Source organism: Scatophagus argus, chromosome 14, assembly GCF_020382885.2.
Source record: "Scatophagus argus isolate fScaArg1 chromosome 14, fScaArg1.pri, whole genome shotgun sequence".
NCBI classification, from domain to species: Eukaryota; Metazoa; Chordata; class Actinopteri; family Scatophagidae; genus Scatophagus; species Scatophagus argus.
In genome coordinates, this window is record NC_058506.1 from 11,649,616 (window position 1) to 11,672,051 (window position 22,436).

The 22,436-nt window shown below is 39.7% G+C and overlaps 1 protein-coding gene across 3 annotated transcripts in view; it reads right to left on the minus strand.

Moving 5' to 3' along the window:
• Positions 1-22,436, minus strand: part of cadm2a (cell adhesion molecule 2a) — a 187,828-nt gene that overhangs the window by 53,364 nt on the left and 112,028 nt on the right. For 2 of the 3 annotated variants that reach the window (XM_046409765.1, XM_046409763.1), the window contains exon 2: positions 5,639-5,665. The exons of the other annotated variant lie outside the window; for it this stretch is intronic. In XM_046409765.1, coding sequence (XP_046265721.1) covers positions 5,639-5,665 — 27 coding nt within the window. The remainder of the gene's footprint in view (positions 1-5,638; positions 5,666-22,436) is intronic. 3 annotated transcript variants of the gene reach the window in all.

Below are 22,436 nucleotides of genomic sequence, written 5' to 3' on the forward strand. Positions count from 1 at the left end.
TCATTTACATACAGTAATTAGACTGGGCAGCTGTTGGTGCTGCCATCACTAAGTTGACATCCAACTCAACCCCTGGAGTCAGATCAACAAAATATCACCTACTTCTCCACAACGCTATTAGGTGTTGTTTAAGTGTGGCACGGAGTGACAGAGGGAGAGAGGACAGTTTGGTAGGAATTACAAGCCGTGAGAAGGAAGAGGGGTGTATTTTTGGCTTCCTTGTGAGATAGGGGGATGTTTCCAGGAGCATCTGGGGTGTGAAAGGTGTTAACAGACTTTCTCCTATGATAGCACCATCTTGTGTGTACAAAGCACGACAAGAAACAAACATGCAAGAGCACACAGCAGTTTTTCTTTTTTTTTTTTTTTTGCTGCTAAGCAAAAACTGCTGCCACTGAACTTTTGTGCAATGTAGGAGCAAATCCCATATCATTTATAAAAGCCCACGCACAGATTTCAAATGGGAGACCAGACACCAATATCATTAGCCTCGTATTCCTGCCCTTGATTCAGCCACATCAATTTAAAGGGCAGAGTTATAAACCTCTGCCCATTCTCTGTGTGTAAGCAGCCTGAGTTCAGGTTTGCTCAGTCCAGAATGGCCAGAGATCTCAGTATCCTTTCTGAGCCAAGGGCAGACATCACATGGTTTTATGGCAGAGGTAAACCTTGCCTTCATAAATACTTCATATAGCCTAGTGCTTTCTTCTAGCTGGTGAGCAGAAAAAGCTGAGAGCAAAGGCGAGTTCGGTAAGGACAGAAGTACATATTTTGACAGATTAGTGGAGGGTTAGAAGATGGGTTGGGTGTAAACAACTGAGGCAAGTGCAAAAAACAAGAGAACAAGATCTTAGGCGGGCCAAAGAGGACCCGTTTCTCATCAGGCTACAATACCTCAGATGTTCAGCAGACACGCGGGAAACAGGCTTTTAAATTCTGCGGGACTGATTTATGTATAAATTTATGTAAGCAGGTACTAGAGCGTTTCTCTTTGTGCTTGCGTTTGCCTCTTTAAACATAATCACTTGTGTATAAGCGGCTGAAGGTAGTGAGCACTGTAATATACAATAAAAGTTATTTTCAGTTCATCCTTTTTAGAATTTGCAAAAATCCCAGAGTCATCTGTTCTATTTTCAGCCCTACAAGGACACAGAAGGCAAAGCTTTGGCTACGTACAGCATATCTGTCTTCCCACTCTAAATATAAGGCCAAGTAATGGCAAAGCAATATTAGCGATCGTCCATACGCTTTCTGGCTTAGTAGGTTGTGTAAATTAAATGTCATAAAAGCGTAAGGTCAGGGAATTCAGATTTATTGTGTGCTATTGAAATTCTCAAATATTCCCCGACTGATGCGGAGGAGAAATAAGCTGGGCTTCTTTTTTTTTCACAGGAAGCAATTCATTTCTTGTGCTTTCAAACGGGTTGAGAGCAGGATGATCTCAGACTGGGGTGGCATTCAGGAGGGAAATCAGACTAATCACTGCTGCCACCAAACTCCCAAATTCCCCAAATCAACATGCCACAGTATGATTTTCTAATGTGCGGTGATGTGTTGACAGATACTGTTCATTTAAGAGTGATCTGGGGGAATGCTTCTCACCCCAGGGGATATCTGCAAGATTCAGTGAGCAAAAAAGTGCTAGTTTTAAAAACAGCTCTCATCATTTGGCTTGTGTGTGTCAGATTTGCTTTGCTGCAAAGCCCTTTTACCACAACTCCCAGTCAGGGCCCACAGTTGCAGGGCTGACAGTGAAGATCTGGTCTCAAAGCTAAGCCTCAGACTGGTTTTACACAGCATGAGTACATTTGAGTGTACAATTTCAGACTATTTCAGTATAAGCATTTTTGTCATCCACCACTAAATGGACACCAGAACTTCATTAATTTGCCATACTTTTAATAGCACAAATTTACCAAACATATATAGGCTTAAGTTGTAGCCCACAGCATAACTTACCGACACCATGGCAACCAGGGGTCGGCCGATATGATGAGGCCAATATGATGAGGTGCTGATTATTAATAAGCAAGGAGAGCAATAACCAGTCATATCTGGAACTGATATGCATTTGTAGTAAAAATGAAAATCTTAGTGTCAAAATTTAGAATAAGAGTGATGGAACGCAGGACAATTTACTAAAGTACTGTACTTAAGTACAATGACTTGGTAATTTATACTTAATTTTACCAATTTCACTACATTTTGGTGGCAAATCTTGGACATTTTACTTACTACATTTATTTGATAACCTTTGTTATAAGCAGATTTAGGTTATTCAGTCATGACAGGCTATTACTTGTGACAATGCAACCAAATGTCGTGGGTTGGATATCGAGTAAGAGGAAGACAGACAGAGAGGAAGTTGCATCACAGCCGCATTAGTGCATTTTTGTCAGCAATCAAAAAACCTGGTGAACATCGGACCTGATAATCAGCCAGACCAATAATCCATCTGTGCCTGATGGCAACATCATGTATTAGTTGTAAAACCTAGAGCATGATTATCCTCCAAAAAGAAGTAAGCCAAAGAAAAATGACGGTAATGACAAAATCGCCTGATTTGAAATATGAGGCTACTTCAACTGTAAAAAATGGTATCAGGAACTTGGAGTAACACTGACTGTAAATAACATACACAGATTTAAATTCAGAGCAATTTCAAAGAGAGGTTAAAGGTATGAAGAAACAGTGTATTCTATGCACATACTCACACACACACATACACGCGTGTTTCACAGGTGCCATACATCTTTGTTGTGTTTAATGAGAACCCTTTTCGTGCTCATTTACACTCCTGACAGTGACGCCATTATGTTACCAAATGTCCCTAAAATAATTCTGGTTTAATCTTCCACCAGTTAAAAAAAAAAAAAAAAAGAAAATATGGAAACAGGGAAATTAATTGCTGCAGTGCTGTATACAGTAATTGGCTGCGCTACGTGCACACATTTACAAATAAATATATGCAAAAAGGAGCGTTAACCAGTCACTCAGTCCTTCAGTCACACACAGATCTCTCTCTTACGCATGCACATGCTGGTGAACTGGTGCTTTGAGGCGAACTCAGCTTTTATCTGCCCACTGATCAGCATGAATCTTATCTGGCTTGTTATGTTTTCCTTCCAATAGCCTCATTATAATGGCGAGCGAAGCAGGAGGGAAACATGTGCTTGACTCTGATCTACACATCCTCTGTTCCCCCATTAAGAACCCAATGGATTTTCTATACTGTCACAGTAAGATAGAAAAGGATGACAGCCAGGTGAGGGTGGCCTTTAAAGAAAGGAGGGGGTCAGCAGTGAATGAGATGGAGATATTACTGTCAAACACATGCAGCTGAATGTTGGCCCTGGAGAGAGACGGTTTAAATGAATTACACATTCAGACACAGTAGAGGAAAAAGAAAACCCTGCAGAGTGAAACGTAGAGAAACATAAGATGGTGATGTTGTTATTACCATTACTACAGATCAGGAAGATGGTGATGATGAGGAGGAGGAAAAGGGATTCAAATGTTTTGACGTGAGTAATATACCAGAACCATCACTCCACAAAAGGCAAATTTTTGAAAGTGACAAACCTTGTTTTAAACACTATTGTTTGTTCGTATAAAAGCAACAGTTTTATCGCAGCGGACCAGCAGTTATTGAACTGAAGGCGAGCTACCCACTATGATTCAGAATCTCCCCAGTAAACATTTATTTTTTAAATACTGGTCCCCTGGGAAAGATGCGCCGCATGGAAAAGTGGTGGAGAGTGATCAACAAACAACGGAAGAGTGTGGTGCTTCTTCCCAGGGGAACACTTTTGACTCCACTGGTCGAGCATGTGCAGAAAGAGTATAGATTTTCTGAAAACACAAAGTAATTGGAAAGAGGATTTATACAACATTTCTTTTAATCTGTCAAGTCAATGAGATTTTTTTTTTGTCTAGATGGGCGACTTTCCTCCCATCGAGGTGTTTACTGTACAAGGTGCTTTTAAACCTGACTGGCTGTTTTTCTGATTATCTGGAACGTATTAAGTCTGCAAGCAAACAAGTTTACACTCGCAATCATAATTTTTCACACAGATCTACCTTTACTTTCAGGTTTTGTTCAGATTGTTGAAATTCCCACCTCTACTCTAAAAATCAATTTTTCTTCTTGTATCTACCGTTGAATGTTTAAGCTTCCCTGAGCACAATGATGTGCAGAGCTTGACATTAGAAAGCTGTTTTCACATTCATCAACTAAGAGTAGAAACTTTCTCTGTGCTGTCTGTGAAAATGTGATTTTAAAAGGCGGGTCAACCAGCCTGATTTGCAACATCACAACTAGTTTAGAAGCCAGAGCTGGTCAGCTTGCACAAGTGAGATTTGGGAACTCAAAGCCTCCAGAGTGCAAACACTGAGAACTGGTTTTTCAGTGAAGTAGGAGACATCTTGTGTCCAACACTTACATTTTGGAATCGAAAAATAATTACATATTTATAGATTCTGGAATTTTAAATGAGAGATTAGAAGTAGATGCCATTTTAAGGATTTTAAGAAAATAATCGAAGTCATCTGGGAAAAATCCTGTCAGACACAAATTATTATTCAAAGCAGAATATTTCATATACATCTTAAAACATGTCTGGATATGGATATATCTTCAAACACATGACTTTATCCCTTCCACCACTCATTAAAAAGGCTGAATTTCATCAATTATTTGTGAGTACAATTTGATTTGTACATACGGCAAGTTTGTTAGGAAACGCCTCTCTGAGCTGATGTTTATCCTTTCGTTCTACTTATTATCACATCTCTGCTCAGGATGTGACCTGTGCTTCTATAATCATTAGCCAGAGGTGGTAACTAAACAGAATGAGATTAAAGTTGTGGCTGACTAAATCTGTAGTTTTGAGAGGCATATTTACTGAAGCACACAGCTGAATGAAATCAGGTTATCTCCTCTCAAATAAACACTCTGCCTCTCCTCTCTGACTCTCTCTGATCTATAATCCGCTCTCACTGCCATCCTGCAGACACAGGGAATGATGGAGAAGATTTTGATCACTGTAATTTACTGCCACCTTTCCAGAGTCTGGCAATGGTAAAGGGCACTATCACAGAGTTAAATACTCCATTATTCATCTGATGACCTCGGACTGTCCCCTTGAGTGTTTATGAGCTTGAATAATTTACTGGCTAATATGAAAATAACACTATCAATAATGATTGACACTGAGATGAGCTTCGTGTTTGGTGGTGCTTCTATTTTAAAACCAGAAATCACATTCTGATCCCAAGCAGTCATGTTTTCTAATGTCTCCGTAGTGACGAGTAAACAAAGTGAGTGTAGTTTAGTGTGTTTGCCAAAATGCACTAAAAATCCAATTTAAATGAGGCAGCGTATTTCAAAGCTGAAACAAAGTTGGAAAATGCTGTATGACAAAAAAACCCATAAAAAAACCTCCCTGGCATTTCAAAACATCTTACATCAAATGATTACAATATGACTGCTAGGAATCTAACACAAAAATGAGAGTCACCAACTGAAGCATTAGTCAGTTATTTATTTTTAGAATTTAATAAAGAAATCCAGTTTCAGGGATATTCATTTTGCCAGCCCGATTTATAGACACAGGAGGGAAACTCTGCCACAACTCACCTCGAACTTTGCCTTTTGAAGCCATCACTAGGATCCCCAAGTGGGCAAGAGAGGTTGGTTGGACAGCAAGGGGGGCAGATGCCAGAAGACAGAGAGGAAAAAAAGAACAAAGAGAGAACAACTGATTAGATAACTGCAGGAAGAGCAGTGTGCCTGAGTCTGCCGCGTATATGCAGAAACAGCATTGTCTTTATCTTGAATGTCAATCATGAGTGCTGAAATCGTTCAACCCTGAAAGCGAATGTCCTGATTTAGCTCATCAGCAAATTGAGACCTTACAGTGTGGCACCTTTTAATTAGTCACGTCACATCATCAGGATCATGCAAGGAAGCTTGTTGCTTTCTAATGAGCTTGCAACACCCATAAGGATATGGGCACACTGTAGATATTGTGTTCTAGATTAGTGAATGCTGAACTTCATTTGATTTCTAGTGGAAATTACAGACTCAATATTTTACAGCTGATTAACTTGTTTTTAGCTGGTGCCTATTTTACTTCAGCTGCATGTAGACATACAGGATGTAATGATTTGTGTGTGTGTGAGCTCAGGACAGATTACAGTCATGCATGCTCACAGTGGTGGACCATATTAGGTTGTGAGTGACAGCACAGTAATCAGTGAGGAGAAGCACAAACAGGACTGCTGTCTGGCAGGGAATATACCATAATATGGGAGGGTTCAATAAACTGCTTAGAGAAAACCATATAGGCCACTATACAGCCATGTATAAAATAAAGGGAACCACAACACAGAGGACCTCTCCAGCAACGAGAGCATCACCACCGAGACATCCTGCTGGTAAAAACACAGGAGAGAGCCAAATAAACAACATATATTGTCTATTAGTGCGTGTGTGTGCCTGTGTATTTGTGCGTGTATCCCGAGGGAATGACTCTTATGCTTCACACACACTGCTTTGCCAAATTGATGGATCTATTGGAATGCCTCCAGTGAGCCTGAAAACCTGTACAGCTCTAAGAGACAGCGTCTGAAAAAGAACGAGAGAGGACGAACAAAGAGAATAAAACCGCAGGTGCCAGTGTCTGCAGGTTATAAAAAAAATTGTTCTTTCTTTTTGATTTCAGATTAATAAATCGCTCTCCCTGTACATAACAAATATAGAATTTTCCACTTTGGCTGGTCAGCACACTAAAATTAGGTCTGAAAACGCTGAAAGTTACAGATACAAGTGAGCTTCTGAATAGTCTGGCCCTATTTTGACTCTCACATGCATGTTTTGTCTTGTTTACATTTGAGGGCCACATCAAATTCTGATGGGCAATTTATAGTGTCTTATGGAGATGATTAAGATTTCCATCCATTTTCTATACTGCTTATCCGTCAGGGTCGCGGGGGAGCTGGAGCCTATCCCAGCTGACTACGGGCGAGAGGCGGGGTACACCCTGGACTGGTCGCCAGTCAATCGCAGGGCTGACACACAAAGACAGACAACCACACACTCTCACACTCACACCTAGCCAATTAACCTAATGTGCATGTTTTTGGTGTTGTGGGAGGAAGCCGGAGTACCTGGAGAAAACCCACGCAGGCACAGGGAGAACATGCAAACTCCACATAGAAGGGCCCAGACCGGGATTTGAACCTGGAACCCTGTTGCTATGAGGAACTAGCCAAGGTGCTAGCTGGACAGACAGAGCATGTGCAAAGGTGGAAAAGAGAAACTGATCATTTCTTTTTTCTTTCTTTTTTTTATGAATTCACAAAACCTAATTTGCATCTGTAGTCTTCAGCATCAGAGTACATACAGTGGCACACCACAGGAGGCAAATGAGAGAGGAGCCAAAAGCAAAAACAATCATGTAAGAGGAAAATTCTTCTCATACTGTCTCTCTCTGTCTGTCTCACACACACGTAGTCAGTAACAAACACACACACACACACACAAACTTCACACCTTGCTGCTGTGTCACTGGTCAAGAGGAAGAGGGACCAACACGGAAACAGGGCAGCGAATGTCACATCTCTACCAGCTCTGCTTTCTACATGAGACTGATGGCTCTGTGAAATATTCCCTCAGCAAAGTCTGACCTCGCTCTGTTCCTGCCTTTCATCCCTGCTGTCAAGGTATGAGTTGAGTTCCCTGTCACAACTGTGGCTCTGTGATCTCTCCCAGTCAATACCCATGAAAAAAAAGAAAAAAGTCAGACAGACAGATCCTATATAGTCTCTCTCTCTATATATATTAGATTAGATTAGATTAGATTCAACATTATTGTCATTACACATTACATATTTATATTCACGTATATATATATATATATATATATATATATATATACATACAACTATTCACTCACAACAACTTAAAGAGAGAGAGAGAGAGAGAGAGAGAGAGAGAGAGAGAGAAGAAAACCAGCAAAGAAAGGAAAGAAAAAATGGTGGGAGTCTTATTCAATACACTCTCTGCACTTGAATCTCCAAGTATTACAGTTACCAGGCAACCAACACAACAGTTCAGTAAGGCCTGGCGAGCTGAAATTGAATAAAACACTTTTCATTCCACTCTCTCATTCCCCCATTTTACCATGCCATGAGCAGAGTATTCCCAATCGATTACACAATGGCCACATCTAACATGCTCTCAATACTCTTGATGGGACAGAGTATACTAAAGACACCAAAGAAAATGGCGGATCACATTTGGTTATTTTTCTATGTGGTGCATAATTTTCAGCAAATCTTTAAGAATCTTACATGAAGCCTATGTGGTATTGCAAGTATTGGAGTATTTTTTTAAACATTCAAGGCAATAATGTCTACTATTTTTTGCTCATTATGAAGCAATATTTTTGATTTTACTTAATATATGAATACTAACTAATGCAAACCCTATAAAGAATCAACACACCACTATTTTAATCTTTAATCTTTAATTTTTAGGATCACTGGAACGCTGCTGCAATAATGGAAGTTGGTGACCCAAACTGGGACTAAAATAACAGCAAAACTGGATTTACTAGATTTGGTAGCTGTGTAACTAAACAGTGGTTTGCTAACATAACAGCCATAAAAAACAACAATCTGATTGTATCAAATCTTAGTTAATGGAAGTTGGTGTTTTTAATGCCCCCTAGTGGTCAAAACCAACCTCATGTTGCTTTAAGTTCATTTCATGGTGTTTTGAACATGCAAACATGTATTGTGAATGATACATAGTGCCAGGATTATGAAACGTCACTGTACTCAGAGCCAGCTGAGTAAAGTTTGATCTGTCCTGCAAGTTGAAAATAGTCTAAATTTGCATTCCACTCTTACCTAAAGACATTTCTTGCATACGCTTTACATGACTGATTATCACAAATAATTGTGATTAAGTAATGGCCAAAAATTTACACAAACACTCAGTTTTGTTTCTTTTTGTATTTCACGTAGAGGAATAATTTGCGATGAAAATGAAGATGCATGTAAACCACTTTTTCTGAGTTATTTACCTAACCCAAGCTCAAAGCTATTGGTCTAAGTACTGCGTGTGTGTGTGTAAACACACGAGAGAACGAAAAGTGAGTGACTGGTGGTGGAACAGAAAAGCTCAGATGCAAGCAGGTTGTTATCCGTCAGCGGGGAGCTGTCATAAATAAACTGTGCGATAGTTCACAGAGACACCGCCTACTGTGACACACACACATACATACATACACACACAGCGGTGATCATAGTATTCCCTTAGGCTAGAAGTCTCCTGGGAGAACATGCATTCAATTGCAACAGCCTTCCTGTTTTCCTTTTCTGCTCTTGTTCCTTCAACTCGTGTTCATTCAGGAGTTTGTCTCTCCTGCCGCTTCAGATTCACTCTCCCTCCTTGCTAACTCTTTCCTTACCTGTACCTTTCTCTCCCCCTCAGTGTTTCCTTTCCCTCTCCCTGGGCTACCTTTTTCACAGTGGCAGATATATTCAGATCTGACATGCAGGAACCAGCCTATGGAGATCGATGTGTGCAGCGTGGCTCTCCGTGCTGTCACATAACATGATGGAGAGATTAGCTTATCTTTGGTACAGCGGCAGCTGTTTTGCCATATGTTTGATGTACTCCAGGCCCTTGGAATCCAACCAATATTCCACTGGTGAGCAGATTGCTGTACAACCTTAACACACTCTTTGTCACCTTAAGACTTGGCTGTCCACGGAGCCATTGATCCACACATACACAAAAAGACATTGAGGAAAATGTAGATTGTGACACATGTTCATAGTAAGCCCTGCACGCATTTGAGACTGTTTTGATTTGAAGGGAATCATCAGCATATAAATAGCTCTAAATAACATAAGCAAATGCATTTAAATCTTATTTGATTTTGCAGCAAATGTATTTAAATCTTATTTGATTTAGCACAGCTTTTGCTAAGGGCCACAATTCATCTCAGTGTAATAAAGGAGATGGTAAACAGTGTTAATAGATGGAATAAAGCTTACTTAATGCAGCTTATTGCCACCATGCTGCCTACTTTATTAGATCTGTCTACCTCGTCCTTGTTTTCCCACATTACAAAGGGACACACATCTGTTTGTTTTGTCATTTAATCTAGTGTATTTGATTTCCACTCCTTAACGCAATTACACATACATATCCTGTCCATGGTACAATCATCTGTTTACACTGGAAGATGCAGGCACACACACACGTAAGCATGCCAAGAAGCACACACGCTTGATGACACACACACACGTAACATTTGTTTCATTGTTGCTAAAGTTGGTCCAAAGATTTTTTTTTTCCATGATTAAAAATGTCTGTTTAGTCACCATCACCAGACCATGTGTGAATGACACCAGGCAATCTGGAGCCCAGGGCTTCTTTTTAGTTTTATATTTTCAGTTAATCATCAACTCTTGTGTGTACTGTATAGGTTCTATATCAGAAAAAAAAGCCATTTTGTCAAATAATAACATGTCAGTGTTGTAAAACATTACCCTGGCTTAAAAAATGTTTGACTTTAATAGAGGAAACTCAAGTTTCTTCTCAAAACTCACTCAGTTTTTTTTCTTTGTTGTAACACCTGAGTAGTGTTTATGGTGACATCATCTGGAGGCGAAGATAATGACTCAAAGGATTCACAGTTTAATATGGTTCGTCAATAGTCAAAAAATACAGTGAGCACATAAGGGCACCACACCTGATGGACTTCCACTACTTTGGGCCTTGTCTTTATGCTGATGCAGATGAAGTACAGTGAAGATGACCCAGCAAAATGGCAGTTTATTTGCAAGTCTGTTTTTCCTGTCTGTGCCTTTGGTAACTCAGTGGTCCTTCAGGATAATCTGAATGACAATGAGAATGGATTTGAGGAAAGCGTTACTATAAATTGAATGGGGTAGCACAATATTAGTGTCCTACAGTAATACATTTGTGCTTGCACTTAATAAGACCACCTATTGGCTTTTGTGTTTTTTCAGACAAATATAAACACATATTTATAGATAAAATAAATAATACACCAACAGAAAAACAAAAGGGTAAAGAGAAAAAGGAGTCACATATCAAATAGCCAAAAGTTGTGAAATATTTCTTTACTGGCACATCTGTTCTGTACCCTTCGGCAATCAAGGACTCCCCCAGACAATAACGAGTTTATTTCGAAGTCAGTGCAACACCATATGCCATGTTACACAATAGAAGGGGTGCGAGGCAAGGGAGCAGTTGCACTTACAGTCGCAAATAGTTTTTCTCTCCTTTATTCCTACATATTCCTTCTTTGTTTGGTTCTCAGTATGTCCACATCACAATGTGTATACACATTGTGATGTTCTTTGTTTTGTTGTTTCACAATATGATTTTTATTTTTAGGATTTTTATTAATCTTATGTTTCTTTGATTAGGATTGACTGATGTCACAGATGCATTATTGAGGATATGAAGACAGCATTAATTATCTTCTCTAGGCATCTGAGTAACAATGAGTTTCTAATAGTTTGATGTGTCTGAAGTGATGGAAAATGTGCAGTCAGAGACAAAAGTGTGTCCACTAGAGTGCTATGCAGTGCGATAAGGCAAAAACATAATATCATAATCTGTTTAACTGCAATCACAATCCACAATGTCAGCTGCAATCTTTATTCCTCATTTACCCTGTAGACTACAGCCTGAGTTGAAATAGGCAGAGAATTTCTCCATTTGCACCATTAAAACACATTATTGCATTAAAGATGGTTCGTCTGCCATGCCTCACAGGAAGACAGATGTTCTTATTCATTAGTAAACTAACACTAATTTAAATCACATTTAACTAGCAGAGAAAATAAAAGCAACTGCAATATGTAGAACAACAAGAAAAGCCTTGGCAGTGGTGCCCAAGTGGAGTCTTCTGTCCTGAAAAAGTGCACTTACCAGAGTCTTAAAACAATTCACACAGAGTATATTAGAAAGAGGGCTCAGTGACAGTGGCCTCGTGGTTTTAATGTCAAGACATTTCGCTTTACAGCTCTTCTGTCACTTGACTTCACAGCTGTTCTATAAGAAAGGTCACAGCATGCGCAGCTACACAAAAACACACATTTGTACAATAGTTACTTCATCTACACATACTCCTGGACACTCACATACACATACCACAAAACATGTAATTCTCCCAAATGCATACCTCACTGGTTTTATTCACAGAATGTGCACCCACGCTGCCATATATCACACCCTCCCACACACGCTGCAGACCTCATCAGAAACAAGTGACACTATGCCGTATGCACTGCACAGAATCCTGTCCCCATGGTTAGAGCACTTTCATATATCATGTTAATTAACTGGGACACTGCTAGATAAATGGTGAGCTTGGAACTATCAGGTTTTATCTGGATGGATGATACACAGTTCTCAGATATTAAACATCAAAGATTTGACATCACAGATGGCAGAAGAGGAAGTTTTCTTAAATATTTCACCCAGAAAGCACACCTTGCTTTTAAAACTGTCGGCTTTGAAGCACAGCTAAAACCGCAAGCTGTATTTTGCTCACCGTGTCAGTAATACCTGTGAAGCCGGATAATGATGACTAATCATTGTAAGTGTGACTTAACTGAAAGTGGTACGATTTTCTCTTTTCTCGAGTCAGATCTTATTCAGGGGATTCTGAGTATAGCCTCTGCCTGTGTGTTGTGCCCTCCAGCCTGTTGTGAGATACAAGTTTAAAGTGTCCAGATAGTAAAAAGAAAGAAAATAAACAAACAAACAAAAAACCTTATTTCAGATTATTTCATGTGACTCTTTACAGCCATCTGGTCATCAATCGTACATAAAGCAATTATTCTTGTGACTGAAAGAAACAATCAACTGCCAGAAAGGTACATGTTCAACTAGAGCTATCTCTGTCTACAGGCAGGTGTAACAGCAGTAGCAGCCATCTTAATTAGGTAGCAGATTTAGATAAACACAGGGCAATGGTTTTGGCTCATTTTACAAGCACAGGCCTGACAAGCAACTGACCCCTTCCCACGCAAAGTAAATAAAAAGAAAAGTCAACGTGAATTATGTCCTTGGGACTATTTAGAACTCTGCACTTTTGCATAAGAGTACAAACTTATCAGCTAAAATTTATCATTTGACTTTGATGAATTCTTGATGAGTATGTTCTTGTCTAGAAACTCACAACACAGGAGCACCAAATACATCTCATTATTCCCTCAGAGACACTCTGGACCATGGCAACTCCCTATCACAGAAATCTTTAATCCACTCTTATCATGTTACTATGGGTACTATATTATGCAGTGTTTTTATTCATCATAAAGCAGCGGGTGGTGTAAAAGAGAGAGGCGAAAAAGAATGAGGATCAGACCAGAGGAGAGTTAAGACGGCAATGTCTGCGGTCATCTCATAAAAACTGCCCTTTGACCACAAAAAACAAGTACAGGCACGCATGCATGCACGTATATCCGTGCACACACAGACACATGCGCACGCATACATGCACATGCACACACCCAACCCATCAAAGTTTGCCATTTAAAGCCTTAAAAAAATTCCCCCTGGGCTCAAGAAGCACATTTCAATTTCCACAAAACACCTGAGGGATATCGAAATCATGAATCTCCCCAACAAGAAAGTCAAACAGGAATTGCTATAGGATGATGGACACACCTGAATGTTTACACATGCACAACCGTACCCACGCGCACGCATACACACACTACACACACACACACACGCGCGCGCACACTGTCAAACAGGTACTGCTGTTAGATGATGGACAGTCCAGGTACAACCTATAACTCAGCAGATGCTTTTTGTTTCCACTGCTTCTTCAAATGAATAGTTTAGAGGGTGAAGTTATATTGTGATAGATGCCTTGGGGGTAACAAATGGCTTCCTGCAGACAGAGCTTTGAAGTGGATGTGTATGCCTGGTCACCAACCTGTAATCTCCAGCCATTCGTCACAGGGTGAAGGGACAGAAGATTTCCAAGGAAAACTTCCAGATAATACAAGCTTCATTTTTTTTTTTTAACCCTAGGCAGAGGTCAAATCCCTACAGGATAAGACGTAATGTGGCAGTAATGCTTTATTCAGCATCAGGTGCTCTATTTATTTCAAACATATGGATTCTCATATATTTCTAAGGGATTTTCTGTTTTGCGGGTTTATCCTTTAGTCAGAGATTGTGTTGAGGAGGGGAGCTTTTATCCTCAGCGGAGGAACACACAGTGTCTGGAAAATGCCTCCTCCCCTTGATAGTGAGACTTTGATCAAAAATGTGTCATAGCATTTTGCTCGAGCTGAATTATTCAAAGGTCAGTGAACAAAGGCATGTTTGTGCTGTGTTGCATTACAAAGGCTAGAATGATGGTAAATTGGCAAAGTGTTCACTGCATCTCTGTAGGGAGCTGACCGGTGAGCCTCACCCTCAAGGGACCATTTGGCATCAAACAGCGCAAGCTCCCTGTGATTGTTACTGCTTCAGTCATCACCAGTTACCCCATATTTTCAACCTATCACCTTTATATCCCATTCTATTTAGGGCTTTGTGTTTCTGTGGCTTTCCAGCGGGTCGAGGAGAGAATAGACTTCCGCCAGGAGGGACTGAAAGCTTGGGACCTGTGGTTCTGCACACCGCTAATGAATGTTGCATATATGTGCATGTCTGTGTGTGTGTGTGTGTGTGTGTGTGTGTGTGTGTGTATAAAGAGTTTGCTTTGAAGCAGAATACTGTATGCACTCTTGCACATTTACATGCAGATGTGTGTGTGTTTGGAGTGCTGCAGTTCAAGGGGTCTTTTGTAATGATGGCAATAGGCAATCTCCAGGGCATCGGGATGGTAACCCGTCTCAGTGGGCAGCAGCTCACTGGAGACCATAGCTATAAAAGATAAAGGGAAGAAGAAAGGTCTCTAAGATACATGTGGATTCGTCCTCCTTTCAAGTCCACGACTATAGCTTTCTCTCTTTTGTCTCGCGTTTTGCTCCCTTTTATCCTTATGCCCGCAGCTTTCTACTTTAATGGCATTTTTTTGGTTTTGTCCCCCCACAAAAACAATCAACAATACGCCGACTGCTCTTCTATCCCTGGGCGGACCAGCACAGGAGATGAGAGCAAGTAGATGAGTGGAGGAAAAAAGAAAAGGGGGAGGAGAGCAGAGGTAGAAGAAAATGGCTAACCTTGCATGTTTGTGTGTGGCCCATGTTTGTGTCAAAGCATTCATTCCTCTTCAATAACTTGAATTATTCATACAAGGTTTCATAAGACAAACTAAAAAAGGCCAAAGAAAAACACATAAATACAACAATGCACACAAAAGAGAAGGAAGTGCAGTCGAGTTTCTAATGAAGCCACTGTAGTGAGGTGAGCAGTGCCGCAACACACACGTTTCCCATGGGAGTTCAACCAGCTCCAGCTAACCAGGACAACCAGGCCTCCTTCAGGGATCCTTTGCTCTGACATCTACTGCTGTTTTAGTATATACAAATCCTTAATAATAACTTTTCAAATGTTTCTCATTTCATGTTTTATCTTTTCTGCAAAAGATAGTGGAATCTTATTTTAGTATGGAGCTACATTATCTCCTGGGTGTACTATATCATGATTAACATGCTTACCCCACAAAACAAAATTTTTACCAATTTACTTTCACCATTTTTCTTATTCTATTGCTTTAACCTGTCCATTGACTTACATTACTGATGTTTCTCAGTGCTTTGTTTTCCTCTCCCTCTCACACTCCATCTGTTTTGTCCTCTATATTTTGTGTCATCGTGTGGGTGTGTTTTCCTCCTGCTGGCCTGGCCTGGCGTGAGTCCTGCCAGGTCGTCCTTGTAATATGAATATGTTTGTAAGCGAGATGCCCGGTTAAATGTTGAATTTGTTTTTAATCCATTCAACTGATCAGACGTTCATGTGTTCAAATGTTTTATAAAGAGTGTATTTTGGGTTAAAGCTTTTCTACCCTGTCCAAGTCATTCAGCAGACACACCACTTCCTTTATGCATGATCCTGTTTCAAAGCTGCTGATTAAACACAATAAGAATTTTTTTTTTCAGGTCTTCATCACACGTGATGTAACAAAGCCCTTGTCATACAAATATTCTCTTTGATTATGTGTATTTTGAAGCAGAGTGAAGACCAATATACTTTTACTATCAGATTAGATCAAATTAAAAAAATTAACAGGTGCTTACACACCTTACCTCACCCATTACCTTTTATCCAAGGCTGGAAGACATGAATAAATTTCATTTCATGCCTCAGCTTATATTTACAGAGGACAAAAGAAAAACTGTGTTCAATTATCAAAGACAAATTTGAACTCATCTGGTTCATTTTGAACAAACTGAACTGGAACTAAATCCTTCCGAGTGTTACAATTGAATTAAATAAATAAATAAAATGGTGACTTGTTTGCTCGTGCCCCCCCCATCAAATTAAAGTTGACCTCAACATGCTCCTATTACAGCTATCCACAGGCAAGAGCCCATGGGAGCTTGAAGCGGGGGTGGGTGAGTTGGGGTGAACACGGCAGTGCTAAGCTGTGATTCAGCTCTTGGAGGGGAACGAACACAACTTAGCTTATTACGATAAAAAAATAACAACCCTCCCCCCCCATATTCCTGTCATTGTTACACCCCCCGACCATGTTCCTGCCTACCTAGCTTTCACTTAACCCAACTCTCTCTCACATTCCTCTTTCCCTGTCTTTCTCACCCATTACAAAGGTGTAAATTGGACACAGATAATTGAACATTACTATCCTGGGAGGTAGCTGGTGCCATCTGTTAAATGTCCGCCTCCAACATCACAGTGCACCACACAATGCGGCCAAACATCCCAAAGCACAGTGCTGCGCATTTGTGTGGGCATGCACGTGTCGCTGTCTGTTTGGGTAGAGTCCTCCCTCTTCCTTCAATTCACAGATCTTTGAATACGCTGAATCCAGGCATATTCCACATTTCACAAATGTCTTATGGCCATCCTTGTGGCTGTGTAAGAAGAAGCTCATTTGTAAGTCAAAGAAATTATTTTATTATACAATACAGTACAAGCAGAAACTTATACTTTTATTCATAGTGATGGCAGTGAGTAAGATAATGTGAAGATGTCAAATCACACTCTCCATTCAATTTAGCACCAAATGTTTAAATATTAAAAGTGCACCTAGTACTGACCTAAAGGTCTACAAAATAAATCTTAAGAGGTCATTTTTTTGCAGTTGCACCTTAAGGTGGTGTTTGAACTCACCAGTTACCCATTAAATGGGCTACACTTCTTTAAGGTTGATATTGTTAATTCCTCATAGAGGATTGAGAAAAATACTGAGCTGTCTGAACTGCTGTCTATGTGAATTTCTGGAAAAGCATTAATGGCTCCTTCTCGGTGTGCATGTGTGTCTGTAACACACATGGCTGATTAGCAGTTGGCATTTTGTCTTGGCTACGCGCTAAATGAGAGCAGCAACATTACCATCTCAAAGATGCTCTCCTCACCCAGTTAAGGGTCAGGATACAATGGCTGCTCAAACACTTGATGGATCATTGAGGGATTATGCCATTTGGCTTCATGCCTTTATGCTCACTTCATGTGTGTGTGCATGTGCGTGTGTGTGTATATGTGTGTTAAACAGGGAGACACAGACACAGATATTCTGTATCCCATAGGTGTGGACTCCTACAGACCTCTCAATGGGAGCAATAATGTCAAGGAGCTGCAATGTCATATCCATCAGAGCTGACTTTCTGTCAGGGCCAGACAAAGGTGTTGACACCTCAACACCACACAGTGAGTGAGGGGGCCATTCAAATGTCAGTTACCTGACACATAGCCATGCTCTCATAGATGGGTGGTAACCAGTGATTGTCAGGTGGTAACTCAGGAAAAAGGCCAGTGCATATATAAAGCTCAAGAGGAGCAATCCTCTGAGATTTAATGAATGAATATGTTTTCATCCTCTGAGGCAAGTATTCAGTTGGTACAATCACACCTGTCAACTCTGGCAAATCAGCACTTATGGAAATGCGGCGGCTATCGCTAAAGCACCATGGTCATCAAGAGACACATTCAGATCGCACAGTCAGCTGTGAGACTGTCAAAGCTCACCACTGTTTGCAAAAGTTACACTGCTATACTGCTGAGAGAATTTAGCTACGCGGCTTCACACCCTGCCTGCAAAATTTCACACAAGTCCCACAAATCCAATAAGAACAATACTGTATCATCCCTACAAATGCATCAGGGTACTATACAGAATCTGCTTTCATTAAGTTGTTTACATTTTATGGGAAAAAAACAAAACAAAACAAAACAAAAAAAATCAATATTAGATATACCCAGTAAAATGGACAAAAGCACAAACTCATGGTACAGTAAGGTTGTTCGGGTATGAATCATTACTAATTAAACCATGTGAATGTATTCGTGTATATAAATGTATGGGCTTATTCATGATCAGTAGTGAAAAAGCTTACAATCAATAAAATCCATGCTTTTATTTGATGAATACTTTAGTTAAACTGTTCAAATGAGCTATTAGTTGATTGATCAAAGGAGGAGACCGAATGAAAAACTGAAAAGGGTGGAGGTGTTTTTCCAACAGTAGGGGTTGAGTATGTGAGAATATCTCTGGAATCTTTCAATTACCTAAAGACAAATAAACTGAGTTGGTCTGACCGAGCTGGCAGGAACACCAGAGACTGCAGACAAGATGACCTCTGAAACTCACTTATCTTTGAAAAGGAATAGGACACCTTGTACAGTAGAGCTGTTCAAGAATTTTAGAGACTTTCTTTGACCGGTCAATTGCAGTGAGTAATTATTATTTTATATAATTCAGACTAATTAATTCAGATTCTTTGTCCTGCTTATCACTGATAATTTGTTTCTCGCATCTGTCTATGTTCATATAAAAATGATCCTACAGTAATGGTAGCAACTGGTTGTTTCTGCTACCTTTGTAAAAACAGTACAAGCTCTCAATTGTCCAGGATGAGCCTCAACAAGTGCAACTACAGCAAACTAATGAAAACAGCAAACATCTTTGTTCATAGGTTCACCGTTGTCAACACATCAGGGTTCAGAGTGCGGTGAGGGTCAGTTGAATAGTGAAACAATTTCATTTCCGTCAGTCTGACAGAATGACCTTTCACTGTAAAGTACCAGTCTCCCATAAGCTGGACATCAGCACTCCTAAACAACTGACCAGAGTTGTAGGCCTTCCTGATAATTAGAGTTCAGTGTAAACTGCCTGAAGGTTGTTTCTCTACCATAATTGCTTTACTTCCTGGATTGAACACTGGGTTTTATACTGTTAATCAGGCCATTTATGTGTGATTGAGAGTCAAAAGTCCAATGATTGTTGACTTCACAAATTCCAAGCACAGATTAAGTGCAGATGGATAAAGGACTATTACAGATGAATTGAATTTTTTTTTTTTTTTATCAAAAAATGTCCAAGGAGCTCCCAGTGAAAAAAGTTATAAAATATATCCGTCTTGCTTCTATGATGACATTTAGCTACAGAAGAAACATGATTCGAAATCAAGTTTCCCTTTGAATTTCAATCCCTCAGGCTTCAGTACATCAGACTATTGCTCCACTACAGCTTCCTTTGAGGCTGTCAACCACCCCTGGACTTGCCCTGAAGATCACTGAGTCTGTCTCTGACTGACTATCTGAATATCCCAGACTTTATAATGCATTGCGAGGAGTGAGGCTCTCTTGATTGTATCCCCTGTGAGGCTCCTCAGGCCTCTGTCCTGGGCCCAATCCTCTTTTGCCTCCATGTGAGACTGATTGACCATGTCACCTCTCTTCTCTACGGCTATTCTAACAGCACAAATTTCTTCATTTTTTGACAGTAAGGTTGAGGTTTTGACTTCTCCCGCTGACATCTACCTGGCATAGCTGGCCTCTACCTCAAGTTCAACTTCAGCAAGATTAAGGTGCATTTTTTTTTTTTTTTTACTGGAAAACAAAATCCATTTACTGTTGACATCAGAGTGAGTCTAAACCAAAGTACCACAAATCCTGTGGGCTCCACAAACAACTTTCAGTGTGGTCTTCATGACTTTCAGGGACACACATTGACAATGGGGATGCTTCCCAGGTCTTGTTATTTGTCTTCCATCTAATAATGCAGCTACCGTCATTCTAGGCTACTGGAGTACTTCAGTTCCAACAGTGCCTTCAAGGAAATTCCTGTCTTTCACCGTAAAATAATGTTTTGCTCCGACTTGAATAGTGCTCTCCAGCATATTATTTCTCTGGTTCAACATCTTCCCAAAAGGTTCCTTTGTGTATTTTACAATTATGTCTCTTAAATGATTCAGGTATGGTAGTTATCAATAGATTCAGATACGATAAAAAATAACTGCAGAGTAACAATTGAAAGGAGTTTCAAGGCTGATGCGTTGCCAGGTGAATTTTATGGATGCAAAATGTGTTACTTGCTCAGAAGAAAAACTTGTCTATACAAGTTAATTCCTAGCAGTGGCCAAACGAATAAACAGGTGGTCAGGTGGTCAGGCAGCAGAAAAAGACAAAAACCTTGGCTTAAGTCAACGGTGTAATATTCTGGCTTCTATTCAGGCAGGCCTACAACAAGTGTACATTTTGTTTCCATGAGTGCAGTAATGTCATTTAAGCAGAAAAAATAAAAGCTGTAGTTATAAAATTGACGAAGGGAACTCTCCAATGTTTAGCTTCTGAAATTATTAGAATTTTTGATGCAGAAAAAAAAATTCAAGTACTTTTTAGATAGCTCTGGTGAAGGATTTATCCAGCAGACTCCAAACAATTTCAAAAAAAGATTTAAATAATCAATGAGGTTAAGATGCAATGCCTCACTTATGAGTGTGTACGGCGTCTCTCTTGATAGGAGACAGATTTATTGTGTCTGCTGCTGGGCACTTGCGGCAGGCAATATAATTCAGATTTTCCTTATTAAAGCTGTAGCCTATTATTACACCAACCTGCATCCCATCCTCTATTAATCACAATGAAAATTTTTAAAAAGCAGTCTGCAGATAGCACATGGATGTGCAGCAGCCTTCCTCCTGCTCGGTTAATATCATGAATTCACTCACATGGAGTCAAAAAGAGTTGGCAGTTGGAGATGGCAGAGACAGAAGGTCCACTGACCAAGGACCACATACGTGTCCCTCAGAAGACACAAGTTCAAATAGCAAAGCACCAGGTGTATACTTTGCTTTCAATGCGAATGAGAAATGACATTCTGATTGATTTAATTCACATTGTGCCCACAACACGTCTATGAAGAATTAAGGGCCTAAACACAACCCATTTGTACATTGTGTCTTACTTTGTACCCAGATTATGTTCTGTTTAACTAGCAAAAGAAAGTTGGGAATGAATTAAATGCATTTGTGGCATTCACTTTAGATCATTTAAATAGGGTCCACTGTCTTTATCCTTCAACAGTCTTAGTATTACTTGACTTTCCTCTGCACAAATACACAAACACAATATAATATATATATATTTTTTATTTTTACTCAATTTCCTCCACTTTTTTTAAAAATTAATATTTTTAGTTTTTATCATTTCAGGACAATAACAATTACTCCTTGCAGGCTTTTCTACCCACTTCTGATCATAATCAGATAATAATGCTCTTCCTGCCATAAGGCATGAAATCATACTCTCTCATCCAGTTTTATGAACAATTTACAGCAGCTGGATTCTTAAAAAGAAAGACCCAATCATGAACAGTGCATAGGAATATGGATGTATATTTGTTTCATTATTTTACATACAGTATGTCTTAAAATCACCCTTCTTTATACTTCTATAAACCATCAATTAATAGAAAATTCAACTGACAGCTTAATGGAATATTGGAAGTCTGTTTCAGTTATCTGATCTGACAAGAACAGCAGTGTATATGTGTGTATATTAACTGACAAATACTGTCAGTTAATAAGCTTGCATTGGATTTTCTCTGTTTTCTTCCTCTCACATGCATACAGGCCTATTGTTAATTTCCTTAACACAACTGCACTATTTCATGATTGTGTGCCTAGATAGATAAGTGTCAAATACAAAAGTATGAGTAGGAAAAAGTGACTTTACACAAGCAACTGTTAAGTTCAGCTGTTGTTCAGAACAAACCAAAGGCCCTTTAACATTTGCCATGTTTGCTGCTGCTGAGTGAAATACCACTTTTGAACTCAGGTGAGCATAAAACATCTTCTGACCAGAGAGAGGTGAAACTGGCCTGTTTCCTTGTGAGCTTAAACTGATTATAAGTCAGTCCAAACAGATCAAAATAGCCAGGGAATTGTGAGTTTAATGTGGCTGAATGGCTGATATTTATTGACATTTTCCTGCACTTCTCTAAAATGTC